The 24,781-nt window shown below is 39.3% G+C and overlaps 3 protein-coding genes across 6 annotated transcripts in view; 2 read left to right on the plus strand and 1 right to left on the minus strand.

Annotated features, from left to right (window-relative positions):
• Positions 1–2,248, plus strand: part of LOC104961589 (LMBR1 domain-containing protein 2-B) — a 10,596-nt gene extending 8,348 nt beyond the window's left edge. Inside the window, exons 15-18 of the mRNA XM_010789904.1 lie at positions 663–709; positions 836–944; positions 1,182–1,275; positions 1,367–2,248. Coding sequence (XP_010788206.1) covers positions 663–709; positions 836–944; positions 1,182–1,275; positions 1,367–1,430 — 314 coding nt within the window. The 3' untranslated portion in view covers positions 1,431–2,248. The remainder of the gene's footprint in view (positions 1–662; positions 710–835; positions 945–1,181; positions 1,276–1,366) is intronic.
• Positions 2,249–2,440: 192 nt separating this feature from the next.
• golm1 (golgi membrane protein 1) lies at positions 2,441–14,373 on the plus strand. Of its 2 annotated transcripts, XM_010789903.1 has the most exons (12): positions 2,441–2,628; positions 3,903–3,950; positions 4,111–4,252; positions 4,774–4,953; positions 5,107–5,161; positions 5,284–5,386; positions 5,591–5,714; positions 10,233–10,392; positions 10,576–10,803; positions 10,892–11,059; positions 11,151–11,249; positions 12,619–14,373. In XM_010789903.1, exons 3-11 carry the CDS (start codon positions 4,124–4,126, stop codon positions 11,246–11,248), a joined length of 1,245 nt encoding a protein of 414 aa, XP_010788205.1. In that variant the 5' UTR covers positions 2,441–2,628; positions 3,903–3,950; positions 4,111–4,123; the 3' UTR covers position 11,249; positions 12,619–14,373. The 2 variants fall into 2 exon arrangements, with proteins under 2 accessions (XP_010788205.1, XP_010788204.1); XM_010789902.1 differs by lacking the exon at positions 3,903–3,950.
• A 1,014-nt stretch (positions 14,374–15,387) lies between these two features.
• naa35 (N-alpha-acetyltransferase 35, NatC auxiliary subunit) lies at positions 15,388–24,731 on the minus strand. Of its 3 annotated transcripts, none has more exons than XM_010789907.1 (23): positions 24,642–24,731; positions 23,481–23,606; positions 23,361–23,394; positions 22,882–22,996; positions 22,630–22,704; positions 21,997–22,164; positions 21,716–21,782; positions 21,551–21,594; positions 21,384–21,434; positions 20,888–20,971; positions 20,613–20,727; positions 20,193–20,371; positions 19,964–20,023; positions 19,677–19,783; positions 19,482–19,548; positions 19,075–19,173; positions 18,034–18,212; positions 17,793–17,929; positions 17,398–17,483; positions 17,173–17,313; positions 16,806–16,928; positions 16,526–16,606; positions 15,388–16,393 (listed from the first exon to the last, which is right to left on the minus strand). In XM_010789907.1, the coding sequence occupies exons 2-23, from the start codon at positions 23,599–23,601 to the stop codon at positions 16,334–16,336; spliced, it is 2,193 nt and encodes a 730-aa protein (XP_010788209.1). In that variant the 5' UTR covers positions 23,602–23,606; positions 24,642–24,731; the 3' UTR covers positions 15,388–16,333. The 3 variants fall into 3 exon arrangements, with proteins under 3 accessions (XP_010788209.1, XP_010788210.1, XP_010788207.1); XM_010789908.1 differs by having other exon boundaries at positions 17,398–17,465; positions 23,481–23,609; positions 24,642–24,703; XM_010789905.1 differs by having other exon boundaries at positions 23,481–23,609; positions 24,642–24,703.
• Positions 24,732–24,781: the final 50 nt, after the last annotated feature.

The raw sequence follows: 24,781 nt of genomic DNA on the forward strand, positions 1-24,781 counted from the left end.
TTTGGCGTCCAGGCTCGGGCCTCATCACTCCATAGATATACATAGCACGATTAGTGATGATTAAATAACTAACCCCCCCGAGCCTACAGGTGGAAGCTGGGGTGGTGGTGGTGGGGCAGCAAGCAGCAGTGACATAGAGGTAGCTGCAGCAATAGTGCAGCAAGCAAAGCATAGAGATATCTGGCAGGTTAAATAGAGCAGCATATTAAGGAGGCTCTGTTTGGTTGGTTGTAGAGTGGCAAGGGGCGTTATGTATGAATGCAGCACAAATGCTCGAGTTGACTGCCTGAACTAGCTCGCAGGCTTCGCCCCATTTGTTGTATATCCTAAAGACATTATTTGATCACTGTGGAGTTATAATATAACCTCCCTAGGGAGGTGTTCTAGGCACGTCCAGCTGGGAAGAGACCAAGGGGTAGACCTAGGACCAGGTGGAGGGATTATATCTCTTCGCTGGCCTGGGAGCGCCTTGGGATCCCCCAGTCAGAGCTGTTTGATGTGGCCAGGGAAAAGAAAGTTTGGGGCTCTCTGCTGGAACTGCTACCTCCGCGACCCGACCACGGATAAGCGGGAGAAGATGGATGGATGGATGGATGGAGTTATAATAATTAAACCAAGTGCACATGGTTTTTATGATATGGACAATTTATTTGTTTTTTAAGAAAGAAGAAAAAGACAGAAAGCTGAGGATGGAGAAAATCGAAGATGGGTAAGAAATATTTATTCTATACAAACTTTTTTCATTACGAGTAGCGAAAGAGACCAGTTGGCTTATTGGTCCTAGTGGTTTGTGCTAATTGTGTCAAGGTAGTTATGTTTTTGTTTCCTGCTTCAGGCCTGGAGGGATCGGTATGGAGCCCAGGAGGGGGCTGGGCGGAGCAGAGCTGGTTACTCTGAGATAAACGACGACCAGAGCAGTCCTGTCACAGAGACCAAGAATAGTGGTAAGGATTAAAACAAATTGCATTACAATGGAATAGAAAATGTGTCTGTGTTACTCACAGCTACTCCAACTAAGAAGATACAACTTTCCAACCGCGTCTTGCTGATGGCTTGGTTCTAATTTGTTATGCTTGTTTGTATTATTGTTTTTATTATAAATAGTTTAACACTGGAGTCTCACTTACATCAATAGGTCTGCTTGCTTACAGTACGCTTACAGTGCTCTCTGTCTTTCTTAGTTATCACATTCAGAAGAGATGGGGAGGAAGAGGATGAGCAGCACAGAAGCTTACTGCAAGATCATTACAGTGATGAAGGTTCACCAAACAGAAGGTTTGTTCTTTTTGCTAAATAAATTGAACAGTGTTTAATTTGAGCTTTTAACAATCAAACAGACTTAATTTGTCTCTCTGTGTCACTGTAGATCCACAGGAGGACGTTATTTGTCCCTGTCTCCTTCGCGGGCAGGCATCTTTGACGATGTTTGAAAGAAATAAGACATCTCGGGAGAGCAAAAAAAGCTCATATGCTTGACCTGAAAAAAAGGACTAAAGACTTCTTAAGGGAAGTCTAAACAAAGAGGATTGACTCAGGAAGTAATGAGGAAGTCGTCGCTTCTGAGATATAGACATACACTCGGTTAGAATCATTGTATACATAAAGAAAAAATCTGTGATTAACCTGTTCAGCCAAACCCTTTTGAATGTATTATTGTGCTATTGTCTTTCCTGCAGTAGTGTTTTACAATTTCAGATTGATGAATGAAAGAGAAAATTGCCACATTTACACACTTACCGTATCCAAGGATAATCAAACGTGATACATGTGGACATTTGTTGATGTCTGGATATTTCACCATAAGAGTGGATACATGTTATATCTGAATGAAATAGCCCACTGAGAAAACTGTGAAAACAAAATGAAATCAAAACTGGTTTAAGCATTTAAAGGGAGGAGACTATCAACAGCCTAATTTATTTTCTGTTTAGTATTTTGTGTATGGAAAAACGTTAATTGTTGTAATGTAGTCAACAGCCAATTATTTTCCGTTAAGGTATGTATGTTTTGTGTAATTGGGTGTTTACTACAAAAATGCATTAAAATGTGATAATTGTACCCATTGATGCAATCTTCATCATGATTTTGAATGACTTTTAACTTGATTCACCACCTCAAGATTTTCTCTGTTTAAGTTGATTGTATTTCCGTCTGAAATGTTACACTCAACCTGTGATGAAGGGTGCCCGTGGTGCCTTCTAAACCTCCTTGTAAATTATAACATTTTGTAATACAGCGTTTATAAATTGAACAATCAAAGGAAATACTGCATCAAAAATGCCATAGGCTACTGTTATTTCAATAAATACAAAACATGTTTACATTTGTAAATGTGTATGATGAATCAATGTATGGAGTTAAAGTTATTTTAACAGTTAAATGATGATCTACCCGAAACGCCCTTTTTTCTTACGACAAGCGGAGGCAGGACCCGACTATCCCAAACCGACCCAGCCAACAGAACACACACTCTGCTGTTTACATGGCACTAATGGATAGGAAATAAAAATGCTAGTAGGTTGTGCTGATGAAACGCCGACATATATTTTTTAAAGCAAAATATCACTTAATAACACTCCATTTACTGGGTTCAACATTACATCCTTGTTTTCCTCTTGAGTCTACCGGGTAAGTTAAGTGCATGGTCTGTCTGTTAGCTTTAGTTAGCTAGCTTCGAACTGTTAAGCTAACTGGGAAATGCTACATTGCTATCGACGCTGGCATTTTTTGTGCAACAAAACCGTAAACTTGATCAGTTAAACTGGCCAAATTATGTTTGTTCCTTAACCTTATTTTTCGAATGTGTTGTCATTTCTCATTTTATAATGTATACGGCATCACGGAACGGACCTTCACGTCGGTGGGGTGGCTGTTATCAGCTTTAACGTTAGCCCCATTCTTGACCTGCATTTATCTGGTCGAGTATTCGAGGGACCTGTGTGGCTAACGTTAGCATCTAAATATATTGCACAAGTCTGCTCTGTCCGGTTTCTGAATAACGCCTTTAATCCATAACCTGCCTTCAGGCCTGTGCTTTGATTTGATAGTAAACAACAGATTTTATCATCTTAATCTAGTGCGTGTTTGTCCTCTTCAGCTGGAGTTGACTCCCTGTAATGTAACATAACTGCTGCTGTATGACCACACAGCAAGTCATGCTTCGACATTAATATCGACAACATTAGCTCGCTAGGTTAACAAGTCATCCCCTTTAATCCTTTTATGAAGCAAAACAAAATGTGTACTCTGTGTGTTTTGATCTACAGCCACTGTTTTATGATTTTATTATGGCGTTTGTTTGTATTGTAGTATATGAGAAGTAGGAACATACATTTATTCAACCCTCAACTGTCATTTGAGCCTTTGCATGATGGGAGAATATATATACACAGTCTATGGGATGGACAAAAACATGAATGGGCATGATTGAGGATATTAGTTTTCATTATGCATTGACAAGACATGACATGACAATAGTATACTAGTAAGGTAACACTTATTTCAAACATGGAAAATGTTACGCTGAAAATCTGTTGTATTTCAGCACCTTTGGGTCCTTGGAAATGTCCTTTTAATTAGATTAGATTCGACTTTAATGTCATTGCACATTTCACAAGGAGTTGCATTTAGTATCCAACCAGAATGGCCAAAGAGTAGATAAAATGCAGACGAAGTTACAGTATTCAATGTATGCTTTGTCTCAGCTTTTTGCAGTCAATTAGATTTAGTCAGCTTTGTTAGGAACTTAAGCAACTTAATATAATGTTTTTTTTAAAAAGGTAATCTATACCTGTCCACAATAAACAAAGATGCATGTAGAGTGTCTTTAGTGTAATTTCTAAAAACAATATGAGGTTCACGATCAGATAACGTCTTCCTTCCTGTGTTTGCTCATATCACAGATGGATACGAGTTTGGTCTGACACAAGCAGAAGTAACGCAATGCTACAGTGAGCTTTATACAACCTGTCCATGAGCAACCTGCAAAACCAAGAGTCCTTCAATGATCCTAGCCATGTTATCCTCATAAACTATACCCACAGTCTAAAAACATGCATTTTAGAATCAACGGAAAGTATGTTGACCCTGGTTGTGTTTTTCTGTGTCCAGTGTGTAGACAGCTATGGGTGGGCTGGGAAATGTACGTCGTGGAGGAAGATCACCCCCTCTAATGATCGGCGCTCTAATTGCCTGTATCCTGGTTCTGGGTTTTAACTACTGGGTGTCAAGCTCCCGCAACGTGGAGCTAGAGGTAAGATCCTCTGTGTTTCTGTGGTCTGCTACCAGAGTGAACAGTGCAAACATCACCTCTAAATTCAATTATCAGTTGTACATCATTTGAAGCGTCTCTTGTTGGAAATTATTACAAACCTCAGAATAGATCTTGCAATGTCAGCCTGTGGCGTTTCCTTGAACGTAATGTGTTTACACCGTTCACATGTTGTTTAATGATTAAACACGTGGTTATTATTAACTGACTTTATTGGTGCAGGTCTGCAACACAATCATGAATTCCGACTGCGAAGGCTAGATAGACAGCATTTGTCTGGTCTTCCTTATATCATAGTTTGGGTTGTGGAAGGGTCTTCTGTTATGCAATTACCTTTTTCAACGTTTAAGCCATAACCTTTACCTAAACAAATTCACCATAAGCAACACACTTTACTTTCCTTTCTCATGTGCATTGTGGAACAGGACTATACATTCCCAACATTTCTCCTGTGTTGAAGATACATGTTGTTGTTCTTTCTTCTCTTTGCCTGTTCGGTACAGACTAAGCTGTATGAGTTGGAGGGCCAGGTGCAGCGTGGGGCAGCAGAGAGAGGAGTAGTGGAGCTGAAGAAGACTGAGTTCCAGGTGGAAATCCAGAGACAGAAGGAGCAGATTAGCCACATAGAAAGCCTCTACAAGAGACAACTGGAAGGATCTCAGAACACCTGCAGCCAAGAGAAGGTGCACACAAACACCAATTGATGTTTAAATGATGTCTGTACAATACAAGTGGGAGAAATTGCATATTAAACTAGTGTCTATGAACTATTGCGTCAGAGGGATTTCCTGTTAAGCAACTGTGAGTATTAATGGTGTTTGTGTTTCTGCTTCTAGGGCACACTGCTGCAGAACATTTCCTCCAGTACCAAAAGCATACAGGAACTCAAGGGTAACCTCCCAACCTCAACTTCTCAAAAAATACATTGTTTTAGCTGCCAGATGAGCGCTATAGGAAATGTATCCAACTTAGTTATTGCGTGGCTCTTACTGTCTTGTGTGTTTGGACTGTAGGTCAGGTGAATCAGCTGAACGACGACCTGGGGAAAGTTCAGAAGGAGCTGCAAAGTTGCCAAGGCAACATCAAAAACCTCAACAACAGACTCACTTATGACATGTGAGAAACATATTACTTGAATCACTCATATTTATACAGTTCTGTTTGATATTAGATCAAATATAATCTTTGTTTATGTTAATACTTGACAATAACCACATTTCATCATTAGCTTGGCTTTAGGGAGGACTTGCAGTTGAGTGAATAGCTTTCTGTTATTCATGCTTAAGGTGTGTGTTTGTGTGTGTTTGTGCACATGTACAGGACCCATTGCCAGTCTCAGGTCCTGTCCCAGAAGGAGCTGTGTGATGAGAGAGTGGCTGCTGCTAAACTTGAAGTTCAGAAGAAAATGGAAAAGCTCATCACCCCCTCAGGTGTTTCCTCAAAGGTACTTTGCTTTTCTGTTTAACATTAACCATTGGAAATCATTTAAACAATTCTTACTGTAGGTTTGGGGATTGGGATCAAACCTAATCCACTTCTGATTCTGCATTCATTCTAATCTTTGAACGCCAGCCATCATAAATAGTGATGCACCGAATATTCGGCCGCCGAAAATTATCGGCCGAAAATGGTTAAAAAGGCCCTTTCGGAGCACCGAAAAAATATCACCGAATGTCAGAGAACAGGGTTACGTTGGTAAGCTAACGTGTTGTTGTGATGACGTAATCAAAACGCGGCGACAAGCACGGCGCGCGACCATGCTCGCGGCTGGCTCACAGCCAACATGTCTGCCGCTTGGAGATATTTAAAAATATCAGAGAAAGAGGCGCGGATTGCGATTTGTAAAACGTGTTCAGCTGACATTTCTCGAGGGGGTGTAACTGCAAAGACTTTCACCACTTCGGGATTACTCCACCACTTGAAATCAAAACACCCGGACAAATATGCGGAGTAAGATCAAATCACAAGCACTGACAGCGAGAGACTGTTCAGCGCTGCCTCTCATGTGCTTGATGAGAAGAGGAACAGACTTATGGCTGATAAATCAGAGAAGCTACTGCTCATTAAAAAGAACCTCCCACTTTTCCTTAATAAGTAGACAAGGCTGGCTTATCATAAGCTTATCTAGTTCTACATGTCTACTCTATACCCACTTTCCTGAACAATTTTCATTGTGAGTTATAATTCACCATCTCAGGTTATCATTAGGGGGAAATGACAGCAGCACAGTGTTCAATATATTGTACTTTCGTTATCTAAATGATACAATGTTGTTTACATTGGCTCATATGAGGCAGACCACCTTATTTGCAGATTCTTTGGAAATTGTATTTAATTTTGTAATGTTGATGTGGATTTTGTTATCCAGTTTTCCACTTAATGTATCTTCTCTACAATGTTTTACTACTTCTGCTTATGAAGACGACAAGCTTATTTACAGATTCTTGAAATTTCAATTGTAATTCATTTGTTAATAGTTACATTCATGTGGATTTATCCCAGTTTGCACATTTGTATGAATGCACTTATAGGTGCAATTTGTTGTGTTTGAAGGCCTGGCTGTTACAGTCTTTTATTTACACTTAGTTTGTTGTAGGCCTACTGGGCCTAGATGTTTATGTAGTTTTAAAGCACCTTGTGCTTTGTTCTGAATGCACTTTCGTTGTCAGTACTCCTCTACAGAGGAAAAGGAAACATGCACCTTGACTTCGAATTAATGTACTGTATGCATTCAAAAGTTAGACCCTCCAGAAAAACGCGGGCTAAATCCTTGATTATGCGGGCTAATCCTTGATTATGCGATTACATGCGGGGGTCTTTTATGTGATTGGTGTATGCGGTGAAATTGCGGAAAGTTGCGAAATATGCGGAAAGTTGCGAAATATGCTAATATGCGGGGGAAAAAGAATACAATTTTATTTTTAAAATATTGGGGCTACTTACTATTTGATTACTCTCATCACCACACAAACTGCACTAACGTTAAACCCCTTTACTATTCAATTAAACACATTCAATTATTTATTTATTGTAAAAACAATTTGGGCTTTTTTAATCTCACACACCAAACACACACCCCCCCCCACACACACCCCACCACACACACTACACATCTCTCCCGCCTCATTCTGTTTTCATTAACTCGTTCGTTATCTGACTCCTGACCACGCTTCCATCTTGTAGGCGTACTCACTTCGTTTCTTTGTAGCCCTCGAAGGGTTTTGTGTGGAGGTTGATGCCTCGTCTGAACGTGAGTATGTTTGGTGCTTTCTGTTGTCCGCAGAACTAACAGTCCTAGCAGAAGCATTTTTCGAATGTTTTGAATGAATCAAAGTGTCGTCTTCGTCAGAATGTTCTCTTATGCATCCAACCACACAGTTTGCACGGAGTGCAGCAATCGTATCAGCCACTATTTTGAGCCAAACCGCTGTCTTCAGTAGAAAACTGTTCGACGGTAAATGAGATAGATAGCTGTAACTTTCATTATATGAATGACTCTCTTACGTGTGAGCATCACACACGTTCACTTATATCGTTGTAGTTACATTCCGTGTGATGCTGCTAGCATGACATTACACGCCTGACGAGTACAAACGTTACTTCTGTGTGAAAATGCGGGGATTATGAGGCTTACTAGAATAGATATGCGGCTTTTTAACATCGTGCACTCCTCGTCTGGATTTAGCGGTAAATTCTGCGATCGCAGTATCGCGTATTGCTGGAGGGTCTAAAAGTGGCTGAATAAATGTTTTACCCCGCATAATATACTCTTCCCGGTCTTAGTAGAAATGTTCGTCGGTAAATTGAGATGGATTAGTTTTTTCATCTTGGGCGCTCTTACATTGCTATACACTTATTCCTGTTATTGAGCCACCTTTCTACAGGCGCAATCGCTAGACATTATGGAACGGTATACAGTTGTTGTAATCCACACATTCCTGGAAGCGCGAGTATGAACGTCACGTCAAGACGAGTACACATTTTTTTCCCTCAATTTCGTGCTGGTGGAAGCAATGCGGGAGATTCACTGCGGCGTTTTGGATAAATTCCGCCATCTGCGCGTCCTCGTTGTTAGAAGATATCTTGCGGCCTATTGCTATTTGTACATGAATTACTTGCGGTAAATGGTACTTGAGACGATCGCTCAGACACTAGCGTTTTTCCTGGAGGGTCTAAAAGTGCTGAATAACTGGCCTTCCTACACTCAGTCTAACGACAGAACTTATGTGGAGGATTTATAGGATCTTATCAGTTTTGCCCATAATCATTTATTTTCATAATCAGGCAGCTGAAACAACATTGGTAAAAATGTATACATTATATATATAGCCCGTATTATTATTTCTATAAGGGTCCGGACTCGATTTAAAAAAATTGATCTAATTAATTACAGGCTTTGTACAGTAATTAATCAAAATTAAATCGCATTTAATCATATAAATATTTTGACCTGGAACAGGTGAGAAGCAATTTTTTTTCACATGGATTTTAGTATACCATTGAATAATGGACTGATACATAAGCTTAAGCAGACAAAAACATTGTTTATTTTTTTCTAAGGTGTACTATAACCAGACCTAACGAAAGTGCAATTTTTGCCATAAACGTGTAGCAATAGCATATTTAGGAATATAGGTACATTTCAGAGATTCAGGTAGCCTATAGGTAAGGTAGACCTTTCTGTAAACTAAACACTTTGTTTTTAAGTAAACAATACTTTCAAGTACATCAGAACATTGGAAACCCTGACCTACCTAGAAAACTCCCTCTCTGTTGCTTCAGAGCGGCCATCAACAACTTTGTTGATTCGTACCACAGTTGATTTAAAAATCTAATCAATTTCAGTCCAACCTCTCGCGCGCGATACACCTTGGCCAAAAACCATACATACCGTTCAACATAAACTGTACCATTTAAAAAAAATAAAAAGAAGTGCCCAGTGATTGACCTCACCCCCTCCATTCTTTCATATCCTGATGAAAAATAAATCTCTCTGTTGCAATAGGCCTGTTTTGATCAACGCGAATTGGGGTGGGGCCTTGTACTCCGAGTCGGGCGCTACACGTCCCACGTCTAGCTTCCACGCTAGCGCTATATGTTTATGCCATGAGTTGATACTTGCGGCTTGATGTGCTGCGGTGATATGCAAATTCCTTTTTGCATAATTTGCAAACAACCGTGCTCTTATCGATGCTTCCATTTGTCCGTTTTTTAAAACAAAATGTCCCATCCACGGGGCCAACCAAAGCGGTCTCATCAGCTTCTTCGTTCACGTTTGACTATTGTTCACTGTGGTTTGTTGTTGTTTGAAGTCATGAACGTTAGTTGGTGCTCCAGTATAATCGGTACCCCTGAAACTCATCCAGTGAGAAACGTTCAGCGCTGCAAAAATAAGTGCGATTAAAATGCGTAATTTTTTTTTAAAACGCGTAATTTTTGTGTAATTAATTAATCTTAATTAACGCGTTAAAGTCCCGGCCCTAATTTCTATTAATCATTTTCGGCCTTTCGGCATTCGGTTTTCGGCCAACTGTTTCCTATTTTCGGTATCGGTTTCGGCCAAGAATTTCCCATTCGGTGCACCCCTAATCATAAATGCTTGAGGCTTGATTTTTATCCTCTTAATAAAAAGGTCGCTCTGCATAAACTCAAATTATTTTATCGTGATCTGCTAAAATATCACATATTTTCCAATGCATATTCTTTTTCTGTATCTGTTAAAAAGCATACTCTGTACTCCTTTCACATGCAAGAGTGGACATTGAGTTAATGTTGCACCTTGTTTAGTAACAAAATCAAAAAGGAATAAGTTGCCCAGGGTTTCTAACTCTAGTTTTTTATAATAAAAAAACAAACATCTAATAGCATTGACTGATTTCGACACTTCCTACATTTGTTAATTACTTGACATGCAGCTGTTTACGTAAAGGAATGTGGTTTTATGATGGTGTTCACTCCTCAGCCCGAACATGCAGCGGCTGAAGCCTCAAAAGAAGACGGAGGAGTCACGACTGGGGCTGATGCCGTTAAAACAGAAACTCTAGAGGGCAACACAACCCTCTCTCAGCCCAACGGAGAGGATCCATCTGAACTACTGACCAATGAGATCGTCGTGGACAAAGGTAACAAACACAGATGTCATGACACTTCAGTGAAGTTAACTGAAATGGAACTCAAATGCAATGACACTAATATATACGTACTGAATGTGTATGTTGTACATTCAATGCATTTTGTATCTGTTTACATAGACTGATTTTAAATTACAAGTCTACATCCTCACATACTACTTGCTTATTTCCTAGGTCCTAATACCCCAGTAGACCTGCTTACAGGAAAAGATCTCTCCAAAATAGATTCGCAGTCCGTCCTCTCGGCGGCTGCAGTCAAGCAGGAAACTTTGCTACCACCAGAGGGAGCTGTGCTACCTCAGGAGGGGGAGGCAGAGACCAGTGAGCCTGTAAAGAACAACCTGACAGAGGACAAAGAGATGGAGGTGATGGACGTCCATGGAGAGGACACTCAGACTGAAGGTACAAGGCCTTGGTCACTAAAAGCACTAGTTTTTTTATTTCTATTGACATTTAAGGAAATTAACCAACAATTTGCTCACGTCTCCAGAGGCAGACCCTGTGATGGACATGGGCATGCTGATGAGCCGGGTGAAGGTAGAGGACGCTCCTCTCAGTCAGAAACCTGAGGAGCCAGAAGATTATGACGCAGACGAGCAGGTGGTGGGCGGAGTCGATTTGGAGAAACAACAGCGGAGTAAACTAGCTGAAAATATAGGTATGTGACATAAAGTTGTGTTAGTGTGTGTAGCAGGAGAGAGCAGGAATACAACGTTTCATGTTGCTAAGCACATTGTACTTTCTGATAGACAAAGACATGGAGGAGGAGCTGGCTGACTATAACGGAGACGAGGAGAACGAAGGCGAGTTTGAAGCAGACAAACAGGCTGAGCTCGCCCAGATCTAAGGTATGAACTGAGGCATACACGGTGGCTTCCTTCATGAAAGTCACTAGATTATTATTAATAACACAGACTCACAGTGACAATATCAGACTTTATATGAAGTTTTAGCTCAGACATTAGTTCAGTGGTCTCTAAGAGCAGATTGAGAAACTGTTCATCATGGTCGTGTCACTTTCACTTCTGAGTGACATAGTTGTGTTGAAAACTAGTGAGAGGGTTAGTTCTAACTTTATTTTCAGAGATTTAACAAACAGATGATTGATGGGAACACTACATATTAATGCTGTATGTTCATTTTCCCTGCCGAATGTCACTTAAGAAAATATTCCAGTTTCTGCTTTCCAGTTCAGCTGTCTCTATTTTTAACACAGAGTTTACCGTTGGATATTCGTAATGCTTTGTGTACTCTGTTGCATTTACTTTTGATAGGCCTGCCAATTATACAGCTATAAGTGACCTGCTCTATCGAAATCAGTCGCATTGACCCGAAGACACATTTTGAGTTGTATACACTGCTGGAAAGAGATATTCCTAGCTTTCTAATGATACCTGGATTGTTTTTGTACTCCAAATATTAAGCGAAATATGTCACATTATATAATGACTATCACTGAGTCATCATTTTGAGAAAAAGGCCTTCAAAGTTTCCTCTTCTCTGGAATCCATCGATCTGATTGATTATTAGCAAATGATCAAAATACTAGAGAGGGAAGATATTTTCGTTTGGATTACTGGTCTGGTGGAAGCTCGCGAGTGTGTGCGAGTGTGTGTGTATACGTGTGTGTGTGTTTGTGTATTTTGCGTTTGTGTGTATTGCGTTTGTTTCCCGGGGAAAACCCTCACGAGAAACACCGGCTGTTGTTATGCCTGCTGTGACGTTACATTACTCCGTTCTCCGCTTGTAGTTATGCCGTTACAAGCTTCAAAGTTGTATTTATCATCTAAATTTGCTAAAAAAAGTTTAATATTCTGAAAGCCAAGACTTTGTTTAATTGAAATCAGATGAAAACAAACTGTAACGGACCCTGCCGTGTTATTTATGATTACTCTACGCTTACATTCATAATGTCAGCCGGAGGGAGGGGGGAAGAGCAGATTGCCTTTCATCTTCCCTTTACAAGCTTAAAGAATGTATTTATCGTGTGAGTTTGGAAATAAAAGTTTTATATTCTGAAAGCCAAGACTTTGTTTGTTTAAAATCAAACAAAACACCCGAACCCCGAAAAAATTGTTTGTTACGCAAATCCACGTTTATTTTGAAATGGGCCGTTGCGACTTCCGAATGATTTCGATAGAGCGGGTCACATATCATTAAACTATAAACACACTAACACAGTATTTGTTATTTTTACAAATATTTTGTTTCCCACAGAGTTGGAGAAGGAGCTTGCACATCAAACACCTCAGCAACACAGCAGCAGACAGGTTCTCCGAACACAGTGGGCACAAACAAAACCAGAGGAACATCTTTATAGGAAAGACTTTGGACTTTAGTTTTGATTGATTTAAAGAATAATTTGCTTTTTGGAATGTTTTTTTTAATTTTTCATCTCTAAAACGATTATGTACAATTTATTTAATTATAATTGTCCTTTTATAGCTTGCAAGTTTTCTGTATCAGAGTAAGCATATTTAAGACTTCATGTTCAAATCTGAAATATGCAAATTTCAGCCAAACATGTACAATTATGGTTTCTAATTGCTATCATTCACTGTATGCATGTAACCCCATGGTGTTTTTATTGTGATGATTGTGCTCACATTGATTTCAGTATGAAAAAGTAATATGAAAGTACCCAGTACTTCTAAGTACTACCGCTTACTCAGCTCCTGGTGTTGGTTAAGCGCTATTTAAGACATTTCAAGACTTGACTTGGAAAGATTGAACATTTCAACATCGCTGGGAATTACTAGGCTTTGACCATGTGATTAGATGTGTTTATTATGTTCACTCCATAATGACTGTAACTTGAATGATGACACAAATGTGATGACGGTGTGCAGACCCTTAAAGGGCCATAAGGTGTGTATTATTGTACTGTAATTCGCTGACTACGGGTCAATGGCTGGAATATGTTATTTAACAAAAGGTCTGTCAGAGAACGCAAATGAGGTTTTCCATAACTGTAGCAAATGAAGGAGAGTGCTGAGATTCTAGTTGGACTGCTGAGTATATCTGTGTCATTATGAGGCAGCGGCTTTTCAAGTAATGTGTAACAGGACATTTTCGATCTATGAGAAATCATGTCTAGATTGTCGCTTGATTGCATTTGGGATCAACATCTGGGATCATTTAGAAAAAACAGATAATAATGAAGCGAGTTATTTGAAACATCTGTACATTATTGTCTCATGCCTTATTGATTGTGCGTACAGCATTATTTTTCCGATGTCCAGTTGCTTCTGACGCAATTGAGGTCTAATTGAGAGACTCAGTATGATAACTGAGTTTGCACCTTTACGCTGTGGATACTGCCTCTGTTGAACTGAATGGACTATTTTGTGGGAAGCACATTTCTTTGAAGGAGGGAAATTGTGTTTTGCTTTGGGGCTCCTATTATCCATCAGTTGTAAAAAAGAAAAACCGTTAAGCATTTTTAAAATGTATAAGTCTAATCAACTGAAAACTGTATTTGACTGGAAAGTGTGTTTGTGAGTGAAAACATGAACATAGGTATCAGAAATTAACAAAAAGTAAAATTGTGTGGCGGGATCTTTTATTGCCTTGTGTTTTATACAGGACGGAGGATTTTACTTAATTTGAAAGACCTTTTTTCCAGGTATTTAATTTGAATGGTGTTTCTAAATACCCCCACTCTATCATGCTTTGACTTATTCACAGTCTATTGAAGTATTTCCAATGTCTTGAACCTCCAAAAAACTATTTTATATACAAGTCACAATCCTAACGTTTTCACACACATGCTAAATAATGGCTTAATGGCTCAGAATGATAAAGTTCATAATACCTTTCGTTTCCATATGAATGTAAAGGTTTAGCCATAAAAACAAATCCTGGTCTTGAATGAATGATGATTAGCTTTGATGAAATGCATAATGAAGAATATACATATTGGACATTGTTGACCGCATGATCCCCATGAACAATAAACATGTCCTAAAATGATGCAGATGTTTTGGAAACTTTTTATGTTGAAAGCAAAAGCACATTATTAACATATTTAGCGTCTCACCAAATATTAAGATAAGATGGTGTCATTCAGTTTTTATATATATTTTATAAATATACATTTGAGGACTTGACAGTTATTTAAAACTAAATGCGTTTGTTATGTTTGAAACGATAAATTCTCTAATGTATTGGGAAGGACATTTCAGTACAAAGTCCTTCAGTAGATAGCTAATGAATTATTCCCGGCAAAATGTTCCATCACTATAAAACATTGATGGGGGGGGTTGACTTATTACTTATTTTATTGTTTAGAATAAGATAATTCTAAGCATATACATATATTGTTCATTATTTGTAAGACTTAAATCCAAGGGCAGCTTTGCAGAAAAGAAAATATCAGTTTTATGTTATGTTTTAAATTAAAAAGCTGTTAAAAAACAGGTCTTCCTTGCAACACCCAACCCAAGTAACACATATTTTTAGTAAGGTTGAAGCCTTTTAATAACTTGATAACTGTGTTAGAGTTCATGTGTGGGCTAGTGCGTAAATATCATTCATTTTACATATTGTGTTTTTTGCTAAGGAGGCGTCGAGGCTTAGTGTGGGGAAGTTCTTATTTTGTTTTTTAGCCTGCGGCAGATTATTGGAAACACTTTGTAACGGAGAGCGTCCAAACCTGTCGCACATCAACACTCCTGGTCAGACCACTGGTGAAATCTAATTTATGTGGAAGTGTCTTTTGAGGTTGCTATCTGAAACAGCAATTTTTTTTTACATCCAATACTTTGATTTGTCAGATAATGTCTGCCTGTTTTTTTTTTTTTTTTGAAATGTCCAATTTCCTTTCTGGAGCCAAAATACATTCTTGATTTTTATAAATTGGATTGACTTTTTTGTTTTTTTGCAGATGAATTTGCTTTTATTTTTGTTTATTCTGAATGTTTAACACATTTGTGAATGGTTTAAATCAAAGACTTCATTGATGATCGATCAACCACTACCGAGACATGGTTTTAAGAGGGATTTATTGTAAGCATATTTGTAATATGAACATAAAAAAGTTCAATCACATGTATACTTAACCTGTGTACATGGCAGTAATACCAAAAATGCATCAGTAAACACTACAGTTTTCACAACTAAATAATGAGGCTAGTGGTTCTCGTATAGAAAAAAAAAACTGTTGCCAAAGAGAGATAAGCAAATCATTATTATTTTTGGACCATATATTTTGGCAGGGTCTTCAAATGTTTGTGTTTGTTAATGTTCCCTTTAATTAATATAATAAATGTAATGTCTGAATTAGAAAGATATGTTGGATTTTCTAAGATGAAAACTAAAAACACAGAAATAGGGAAATTAGGTTTTGACATAGGACATATTTCAATATTCCCCAAAAATATGGTCTCCCGTTACTGTAAACGTGATATTCAGATCTTTTGTGTGTTGCAACGTTACTATGCTTGACACAATTATAACAATTTTGAGGGGTTCTTCTCTGCTGTATCTCCTGTCTGTTTTACAATTTGAACTGATGCCTATCTAGTACTTGCATGTAGCGAGCGTGGTACAAAAGAAAACAGGATACGGTAGTCCTTTCACACTCAACCATTTCATTCAGATAAGCACATAAATACATAGGAAGGGTTCATGCGATCCAATGATGTGCACTTCACAAAACTGTTATGGAGGCAGCATAGAAAAAGATGATGCAGTCATTTCAGTCCAGTTGTGATTTTTCTCTGTTCTGGTTTCATCTCTCATTCGTGTGAAAAAAAAGAATCGGGTGTATCGAACACTCCATCACAGTTTTACAGTAGGGTGTATCACACACACACACATTGTTCAGACATGGACTGGAGCAGGGCTTTTTCACACATACAGGTGAGGGTTCAGTCTTTGTGGCTGATGATCTTTAAGGTGACGCTCTTCATATTCATCCCGTAGTGCAGAATCAGATGATCTTGACCACAGGAAAGTATTTGTGGGCAGAGAAGTCAAATTCTGGGAGCACCTGGGGAAGCAAAAAGGAACAACGTTTTTACAATATACAACATTGACCACCATTAAGATCAACCTATCACAATGCACCTAGAGTAAACACAATTTAAATCCAAAGAACCAGGGAATGTGAATAGTTTGTTACCTTGGCGTCCTTCTTGTGCCCCCCAGCCAGGAGCTTCGTAACTACAATGTTGGGTTTGGCCACCTTCAGTATTCGGATCACCTGTAGTCAATCAATTACTGGTTATTGATAGTTGAGAAAAGTAAAAAAAAACTGGAGTTTTTTTACCCCTAAAAAAATGTATCTGGAGTAGAACATATTTTCAGGTATACATTTTAAGAATTACTTATATGTTTAAGAATGTGGGGAAACTAACAACACAAACTGGTTTTCCTCTCAGAAGTTTGATTGTTTTACTGACCTCAGGGTCTGGGCTGGGCACATTTTCTAGGATGAGCTTGGCCTGCTGGAAGTGTTTGCTGGCGGCCATGTAAAGGTCCGTGGAGCCAGGCGGAGGATTGTACTTCTTGAGATCAGACATCTCCTGAAAAACACAAGAAGGGAAAAGTCAGAGAGAGACGCACGGAAAAAGACGAAAGTGCAAGACCGACAAAGGGAATCAAAAGTAAATCAAGGGGGAAAAAAGGAAGGGTTATGCGAATATTAAGACGAAAAGGGGACACACCAAAAGAAGTGTTAAGGAGAAAGAACAATACAAATGTGTTTGAAGTAAGGGGGACAGAAAATGAGAGCCTGCTGGATGAAGTGCATCAACACCAACCAAGTACCTTAAACTGGATGTAGTGCACAGGTGGGGGGGTGACCACGCTGTTGAAGGGGGCGAAGCGATGCTCGTAGCGAACCTGCTCGCTGTCCAGCTCGAACTGAGGCTTTTGAACCTTCCCGTCCATATCCAGAGCTACCATGGTCTGAGGAGAGGCACAGAGGTCGGGTGTTACTGCAGGGTGTGGAGAAAGGAGTTGAGGGGTCAAAATGCAGTGCCGATGTCCTACCTTATACATGCCAGCACACATGTTCTGGTACGCTTGGCTCATGGTGATCTCTTTGCTCAGAGGGCGAACTGCAGAGGAAAACAAGACTTACATTCATTATAAGACAAGCAGCTTCACTACAGGAAAATCACACTTGTTCATTTAAAATGTGCAAATATGTTTGGTTAATATAGTTAATAGTTAAGAGATGTTATACTGTTTATATTTGATATACTATTTTTCTTTTTTTTTTGTAAATTCTCTGCTCCACTATTTAATTAATTTTAATTGTATGTCTGAACACAGTGATGCTCCTTCTGTAACAAAATAATTTCAAAAATGTGGATCAATAACGTATTTATCTATCTATTTTAATCGTACTCTGAGAACAAACTTCAGGCTACAGTAGAGCTTACCTTTTTTCTTCTTCTTGATCTTTTTGCTGCTGCGTCCCTTCACCTGCTCCTCTAAAAGCCTCTCCTCAGCCATCTGAGAGGAGTCCGCTCTGCTCAGAGTGGACATCAGCCACGCGTAAAGGAACTCAGACAGGTACCTACAGATGGAAACACACACTTATTAAACCTCAGGGGTTCAAAGTGCACCTGTGCATGCTGTAGAGAGATTCTAGAGGTACCAGCTAATAAAGTATTCTCTCACCAGTAGATGTAGTAGTACTCATGCATGCTGTACAGCTCCAGTTCAAAGCCGCTGAGCAGGTATTGGACCATGATCCTCAGATTGTGGTAGAGGATCCAGGTACCCAGACAGGCTAGATGCTGCCGCTGGGGCTCCAGCTTCATCAGCAAGCTGTGCAGCGCTGCATCCACTTTCTCTGCCTGAAGGAAGAAGAATGGATTAGTAGGGTTATAACTTACAACATCAGCGTAGGTACAGTGTCAATGCCTGACTTGTGTGGCACAAATGCAATAGAGTGCCACAGTGACGCGTCCTAAAACCCAGAAGTAAACTCCTTCCGGTTCCTTCGACAAAAATGCAATGCAATTTCTCCATAGGATTTTGGAAAATAGCTGGAAATAAGGTCTGTGGTTTACACACATTTAAGAGACGTTTTGTTCAGCCGGATAATATCCACATTCCTACCCTACTTTTATAATTTTCGAATCATAAATCTAGTCGCCAGAAGCTAAATGCTAACGTTATGCTATAAACGAACTACAGCAGGGTCGCTGCTTCAACGTCACGCAACTTAAGATCCATATTCAAAACTACAGATTAAAAAAAAATTCAAATGTTGAAGCGTTTGTTTGAACAGTTTGCAGGAGGCAGGTACTTGCTTTCAAGCAGAACAGGGAAAAACAAACTTAGCGGGAGTGTTTACGTGTTCGGTGTAATGACGTACAACGGCCTCGACAACTTCTGTTCCTATTCAACCATCGTTTTTCAGACACGTAAACTCTTCAAAAATCCCCAGTGGGGTCACTGCTGATGGATTTAATGTCGTAGAACAAAACGTGATCTGTCTCTTAAATGTGTGTCAACCACAGACCTTATTTCCAGCTATTTTCCAAAATCCTATGGAGAGATAGCATTGCTTTTTTGTCGAAGGAACCGGAAGTAGTAAAATGCTAACTTACTTCCGGGTTTTAGGACGTGGCACTCTACGGCGGTGTCTTGTTAAAGTATCGTTAAAATAAAGGAATGAAGGCGAATACTAAAGAGAAAACAGCGGCCCTTCACCTCGTCCTGCAGAGTAGCAAACTCCTCCAGAATGTGGCCCAGCTTATCTCTCTGTCGGGCGCGGTTGTGGCCGTGGATCTGGATCAGACTGCAGAACGGCTGCAGGGAAAATTGACAAAACAACAATCAATGAATAAACACACAGCTTCACATCCTGCTTATTTATATCATGGGGCTGGTGATACATTTGCCTATCCTTCAGTGTTACAACCAACTTCCAAAATAGCTAGAAGTTATATCATAGCATAAATGACCTGTGTCCTTTTCTTTACAGCAGCGGTCATTAAACTGTGATCAATTACACACCTCTCCTCCTAAATCATTCCCTTTGATTTGACGACTGAAACAAATGTATTCAGAAGTAGAAGCCTCTTATACTACTGCTTTGAACAGTGAAGGTAACATACCCTGGAGCAGTGCGTTACAAAGGAGTCGATGTAATCCTTTGCCTGGTGGTTGTTAAACAGACAACACCTGGAGAGAGACAATAAGGCAAATAAGCTTGAGGCAGATCATCCTGGGGCAAAGGAAAGCTTGAAAATAAATGACATTAAACGACTCGCATGTCAAAGGTCTAATCACTCTACCAATGACAGACTTACTTGTAGGAGAGGACAGGAGGGCTGACGAAGTATCTCAGAGCATCTTTAATCATATCCTGCATCAGGTGCGTCCCAAATACTTTCTTATTATCAATCAGGAACGTTGTCTGGATTTAGAAAAACAATCATGTTAGTTCTCATAGACTGATGTGTTTTTACTTTATGGTTGTATATTAGTATCTTAAGGTTTCTATTAATTGTGTACAAGTATACAAACTACAAAAACTGTGTGCAAGTGTCAATGCATCTCTCTGTCGGAAAAAGACAAAAAGTAATGATTCAGTCACCTGGAGTAGAGACCTGGAGAGCACACAGGGAGACTGCTCACTGAACTCACAGAAGAAGTCCTGAAAATAAAAGACAGAAAATATTTTGGTACATTTTGAATGAATGCTTAGATCAAATATAATGTCCTTCAAAGCATGTACATATATAGAATGATGAACACTGAAAAAACCAGATAGCATTTAATTTGAAACTACATAAGCAATCCAACAAACACAAAAAAGGCTTCACCAATATGCCGTGCAGGTTGGTGGTGCTGATCACGTCACACACGGTCTTGATACGGTCTATGAGTTTGCTGAAGTACGCCACCATGTCCTCCCTCTTGATGATCTTGGCGTAGCGAGGAAAGGTAGGCGGGAGCAGTCTCTGGTTGACCAGGGGCTCAAAACCCATCATGATGGGGTGGTCTGATGTAGACACAAGCAAAACAGAACAAAGGGAAAACACATTAAGAAAAGATCTTCCCTTAGAGGCTGCCTCAGCTATTTTGAGTGGAAGTAGACATTTTTAACAAACACGTAGCTCTGTGTGGAGATGGGTTAAGGTAGAGAAGAGACACACGTACGTATGTGTGTGTGTGTGTGTGTGTGTGTGTGTGTGCGTGCGTGCGTGCGTGCGTGCGTGCGTGCGTGCGTGCGTGCGTGTTACCTCCTTTGGTAGTGTCATTCTGGGACTGGATACCGTGCTGAATACTGCAATGAATGGCTGATAAGAGGTCAGCTGCCTGAACCACAAGCTTCTGGGCCTCGCCTACCGAACTGGTCTGATAAAGATACAACGGTAAGCAAAAACTCACTTTACAAAAGAAGAAAATGACCAACTAAACATACAAGTTATTACAATCCTCTTCAATGCTACTACGCAGAACAACATTTATAAACCACGTGATAGTCATTAACTTACATATTGTGTGTGTGTATTACCTCTTTCTTGGTAAAGGTGATGAGTGCAGTCAGTAGAAGGCGTGTAAACTTGATTCTATTGAAAAGGGCCAAATACTGTTGATGCTGGAAAAAAAAGAGAGAACCTTCAAACAGGCTCATGCGTACATGCAACACTATCAATGAACATATTTCTAGCTTGTCTTTGAAGCTTTACAAGGCACAAAGAATGACAAAGGCTGGCATTTAGTTATATTTTGACCACCCAGAACCAATCTAGTACCCACCCTGACACACTCTGATGGACAGTATAAAGAAAAGGAAATATAACAGGCATAGATTAAGAGGGAGGGTTATAGGTTTACTTTGTGTCTGAAATGTTGGAATACTAGGCTAAACTAATCAAGAGCAGAGACATATTCTGAATTTCAACTTGTAGTCATATGCAATTTATGTGGAAACTGCAACCACATGGGTTTGAAACAACACGTTTTGAGTTTTCAGATGATGTAATGTAACATTTAAAAGAAAAACGTACCTCTCGCTCAACCTCAGGGTCCCGCTGCTCACCCTGACGGGTGCGTGTGCTCTAAAGCAGAAAGGGAGAAACCAATATATTACTCTTAATACTATAATACTCTAGCATTCTTCTCAGCAATATTCAAATGGAAATGAGTTTGGATTAAACTGGCTGAAAACAAATACCTTAACTTTCCTCTGTAACTCATCCTCCACATCTTTCAGCATACCTGGGAAGAAAACAAACAAGAGAGGGATTAGTTTTTAACTCACCAACAGTTCAATGTTGCAATGAGATCATTATAAGTGGAGCTGTTGACTTAATGATCTACTACAACACTTTACTCTTACCTGTCACCCGCAGGTCTGTGACATTATTGGCCATCTTGAAACCATAGGTCATGGCCTGGAAATCCTCCTACAAAATAGATACAAAGTCAATTAGTATTGTTGCTTATTAATACGACACTGACTCATCATTCAATTGCAACTTTAACACTGTTCAATATATTACAAATATACAATAGAAGGCAAAGCAGAAACGTATTAAAAGACAGATTAACTTGTAAAAGCCAATAACTCAAACATTTCCACATTCTGGTAAAATGGCAGGAAGTCAGAAAGTTGCTTACCTCCTCGAACACAGCAGCCTTGTTGACCTTCTCTCGGGCGATGTCACACACCTTCAGGATGCCCAGGGCGAAGGCTTTGAGGGCGGGCTCCTCGATCAGGTCGGGGTTATGGACGTACAGACAGGTGAACACAGTCTGCGCCAGTGAGTGGCCCTCCAGCCATGTGATCTAGGAATACACGCAGACATGCACACATGAGTACAGGGTTTCCTGCAGTGCTGCTGATCTACAATACAATGGGCTTAAATGGATATATAATGTCATAAGGCTTTCCTGACTTTTTAATCACTTCATTGTTTATCAGTTCAAAAGATTAAAGTTTGCTATAAACTGTGAGATTTGGTGGTCATTAATTCATTATATTTTCATTTGAGTATTTTCATGTAGAATGACAAATATATATTTGACATTATATCGAATCCACAGATTTCTTTTGTGCACTACATCTCTCGAAATTCAACAACATTTCATAAAGAATGACTTCATCGGTGCCAATGAATAAAACATTAACCCGTAAGCCACTTTTTGTTTGTGGGTATGTGGAGGGGAGTTACTCTAAACACAACATCAGAAAAATTAAAAGCTTTTACATTCACAGAAAATCCCCCAATGTTTAGAAAAAGAGAAACTCACCAAACAGCAGAAAGATGTGTCTATGATCCCGATGAGTTCAGGAAGACTAAGGTCTTTCACCTTAATGGCTCCTTCCTAGAACAAATACAAGAGAGCAATACAAATGACTTTGACCTAGGTGGTTGATTGTTTATTTAAAACAAATATAAATATTCAAAGTAGAACATGCAAACAGAGTTGTACATTTAATCTCGCTTTATGTCTTAATTCTTATTGTAATTACACAGCCGTGAGAGGTCAGCGGTACCGTACCTTGATAGCTTGTTCGAAGTTGAGCACTTTCCTGTTGACCTGGTTTCCAATCATTCCTGCGTCCATCTTAGGATCCATCATCTCTATGGCTGACATGGCCTCAAAAAGGCCAAACCTGTCACCATAGACAATACATTTAGTGTCTGTTTTGTATGTGCACAAAGGTTCAACAAATCCTACAGATTCAATAGCTGGAGCATAAATAAAATGGGAAATTCAAACTCTTCCTTTGAAGAAATGTACTGAATTCCATGTTTTGTTGTTATCACTGTTTGTGTGTGACACGTCTCTCTCTATTGCTATTAATGTGGTCAATGCTATGAAGTCTCTGAAACAGTATTCAGACTTCAGGAGGAGAAAAAAACTCCTTCTAAAAATATGTTAGATTTAATTGGGAGGGCAAGCATGCAGTGGTATGTCTAAAGTGTTTTCTGAGCCAACTTTTTGTGACAGGCAAAAAAACAATTGGTCCTACTCACAGTTTGTCATGAAGCAACTCTCCAAGGTTCAACTCTGCATAAATAAAACAGGTGGGCAAGTCAGTTCCTTTCACAACTGCATACATACAACACACAAACAATTACCATCGGAACTTGTACCTTTACATGCGCCCTTGAATTCATGTGTAATATCCACCCAGTTGGCATTGTTCTTCATCTTTTCTGGGATGCCGAGCCCCCAGCCGGCATCATCATCCTCAATTGCTGACTTCATCACCATGGTGACTACTTAAGAGAAGAAAAGAGATATAGAACAAAAAGTTCAATGGATGATTGGCTCAAATCAAGTGCCACACTGAAATGAAGAGCCATTTCAGAGCCTTAACATAGCATTGTTGCTTTCCATACATACTAAACATAATCTAAAAAACACACATTTGCATCCATATAGTCGTTTACTACATTCATTGACGTTCTCTACTGGACATTTTAAAGGTTAGATGGCAAACACTTGGCTGGTCCCCCTTTAAACATATTCACATATTAAAGCCAACATCAATTGTTTTGCCTGTAATGACATAAATAAATAAATATCAGAACAGACTTAAATGACTCTTTATGTTCATGCTTCTGCTCCTATAAAGCTGAACAGGCATTATTATTATTATAACATTAGGCTCTGAGAACTGACAGGACGGTCTTAAATTGCAGCCTAATAAAGTGTAAATGGCACGCTTGAGTGCAGTGAAAAGTATCAGCAATTTAAACCAATAACATGTTAGGAAGTACTATGATGGCTAAGTAGGGAGTTCAAAAACACCCATTACTCTATGACTGATTTTTATTTACATAATAATGTTTTTACAACCACCATCACATATAAGCAAAAATAACATTTTAATTAAGGTGTACTAAATGAGCTAGGGTAGGGGCTACTATGAACACACTGCAAGTTGTTTGACCTCATCATTGTAGGTAGAGTAATTACAGGTCACAGAAGATATTGATTCATTTTCTTTATTGTTACATTGGAGGCATCTGGTTGATAGCAAACATAACTTCGCTAGCTACAAAAAATATACACGAGAGTAACAATCTGTCCGCTTATTTCTCAACATTATCAACAACACTTTAATGAGTACAATAACGACGGAAAGTATCTAGAAATACCGTGTGCTAGCAAGCTAATGTTCCCCACAGTGGATGTTTCTTATGAACAGTGCAGAGATATCATCAGTTTAGCACGTTATTCCGTTGTATTATGTATACAAAACAAGTGCACTGATATTATAAAGACAGTTATTGTAAACGAGAACGTACCTTATTGTTGTGTGTTAACCATGTAGCTAAAAAGATCTCTTCAGCGACTGTACAGAGCGGCGCATACATTAAACGTCATCAGCCGCTGTCAAGCTGGGGAATGTAGTCCTTATCTGTTATAATGCTATTCAAGCCCCCTT

This window comes from Notothenia coriiceps, unplaced genomic scaffold, assembly GCF_000735185.1.
Source record: "Notothenia coriiceps isolate Sejong01 unplaced genomic scaffold, NC01 NC01_scaffold00033458, whole genome shotgun sequence".
NCBI classification, from domain to species: Eukaryota; Metazoa; Chordata; class Actinopteri; order Perciformes; family Nototheniidae; genus Notothenia; species Notothenia coriiceps.

Coding starts and splice junctions, on each gene's coding strand:
- golm1 (XM_010789903.1), top strand. CDS start 4,124: ATGGGTGGGCTGGGAAATGTACGTCGTGGAGGAAGATCACCCCCTCTA. Junction 10,393..10,575: donor TGAGATCGTCGTGGACAAAG/GTAACAAACACA, acceptor CTTATTTCCTAG/GTCCTAATACCCCAGTAGAC. Junction 11,060..11,150: donor TAAACTAGCTGAAAATATAG/GTATGTGACATA, acceptor ACTTTCTGATAG/ACAAAGACATGGAGGAGGAG.
- naa35 (XM_010789907.1), bottom strand. CDS start 23,601: ATGGTGATGAAGTCAGCAATTGAGGATGATGATGCCGGCTGGGGGCTC. Junction 19,784..19,963: donor TCTCCAGGTCTCTACTCCAG/GTGACTGAATCA, acceptor TTCTAAATCCAG/ACAACGTTCCTGATTGATAA. Junction 16,394..16,525: donor GGCACAAGAAGGACGCCAAG/GTAACAAACTAT, acceptor TTGCTTCCCCAG/GTGCTCCCAGAATTTGACTT.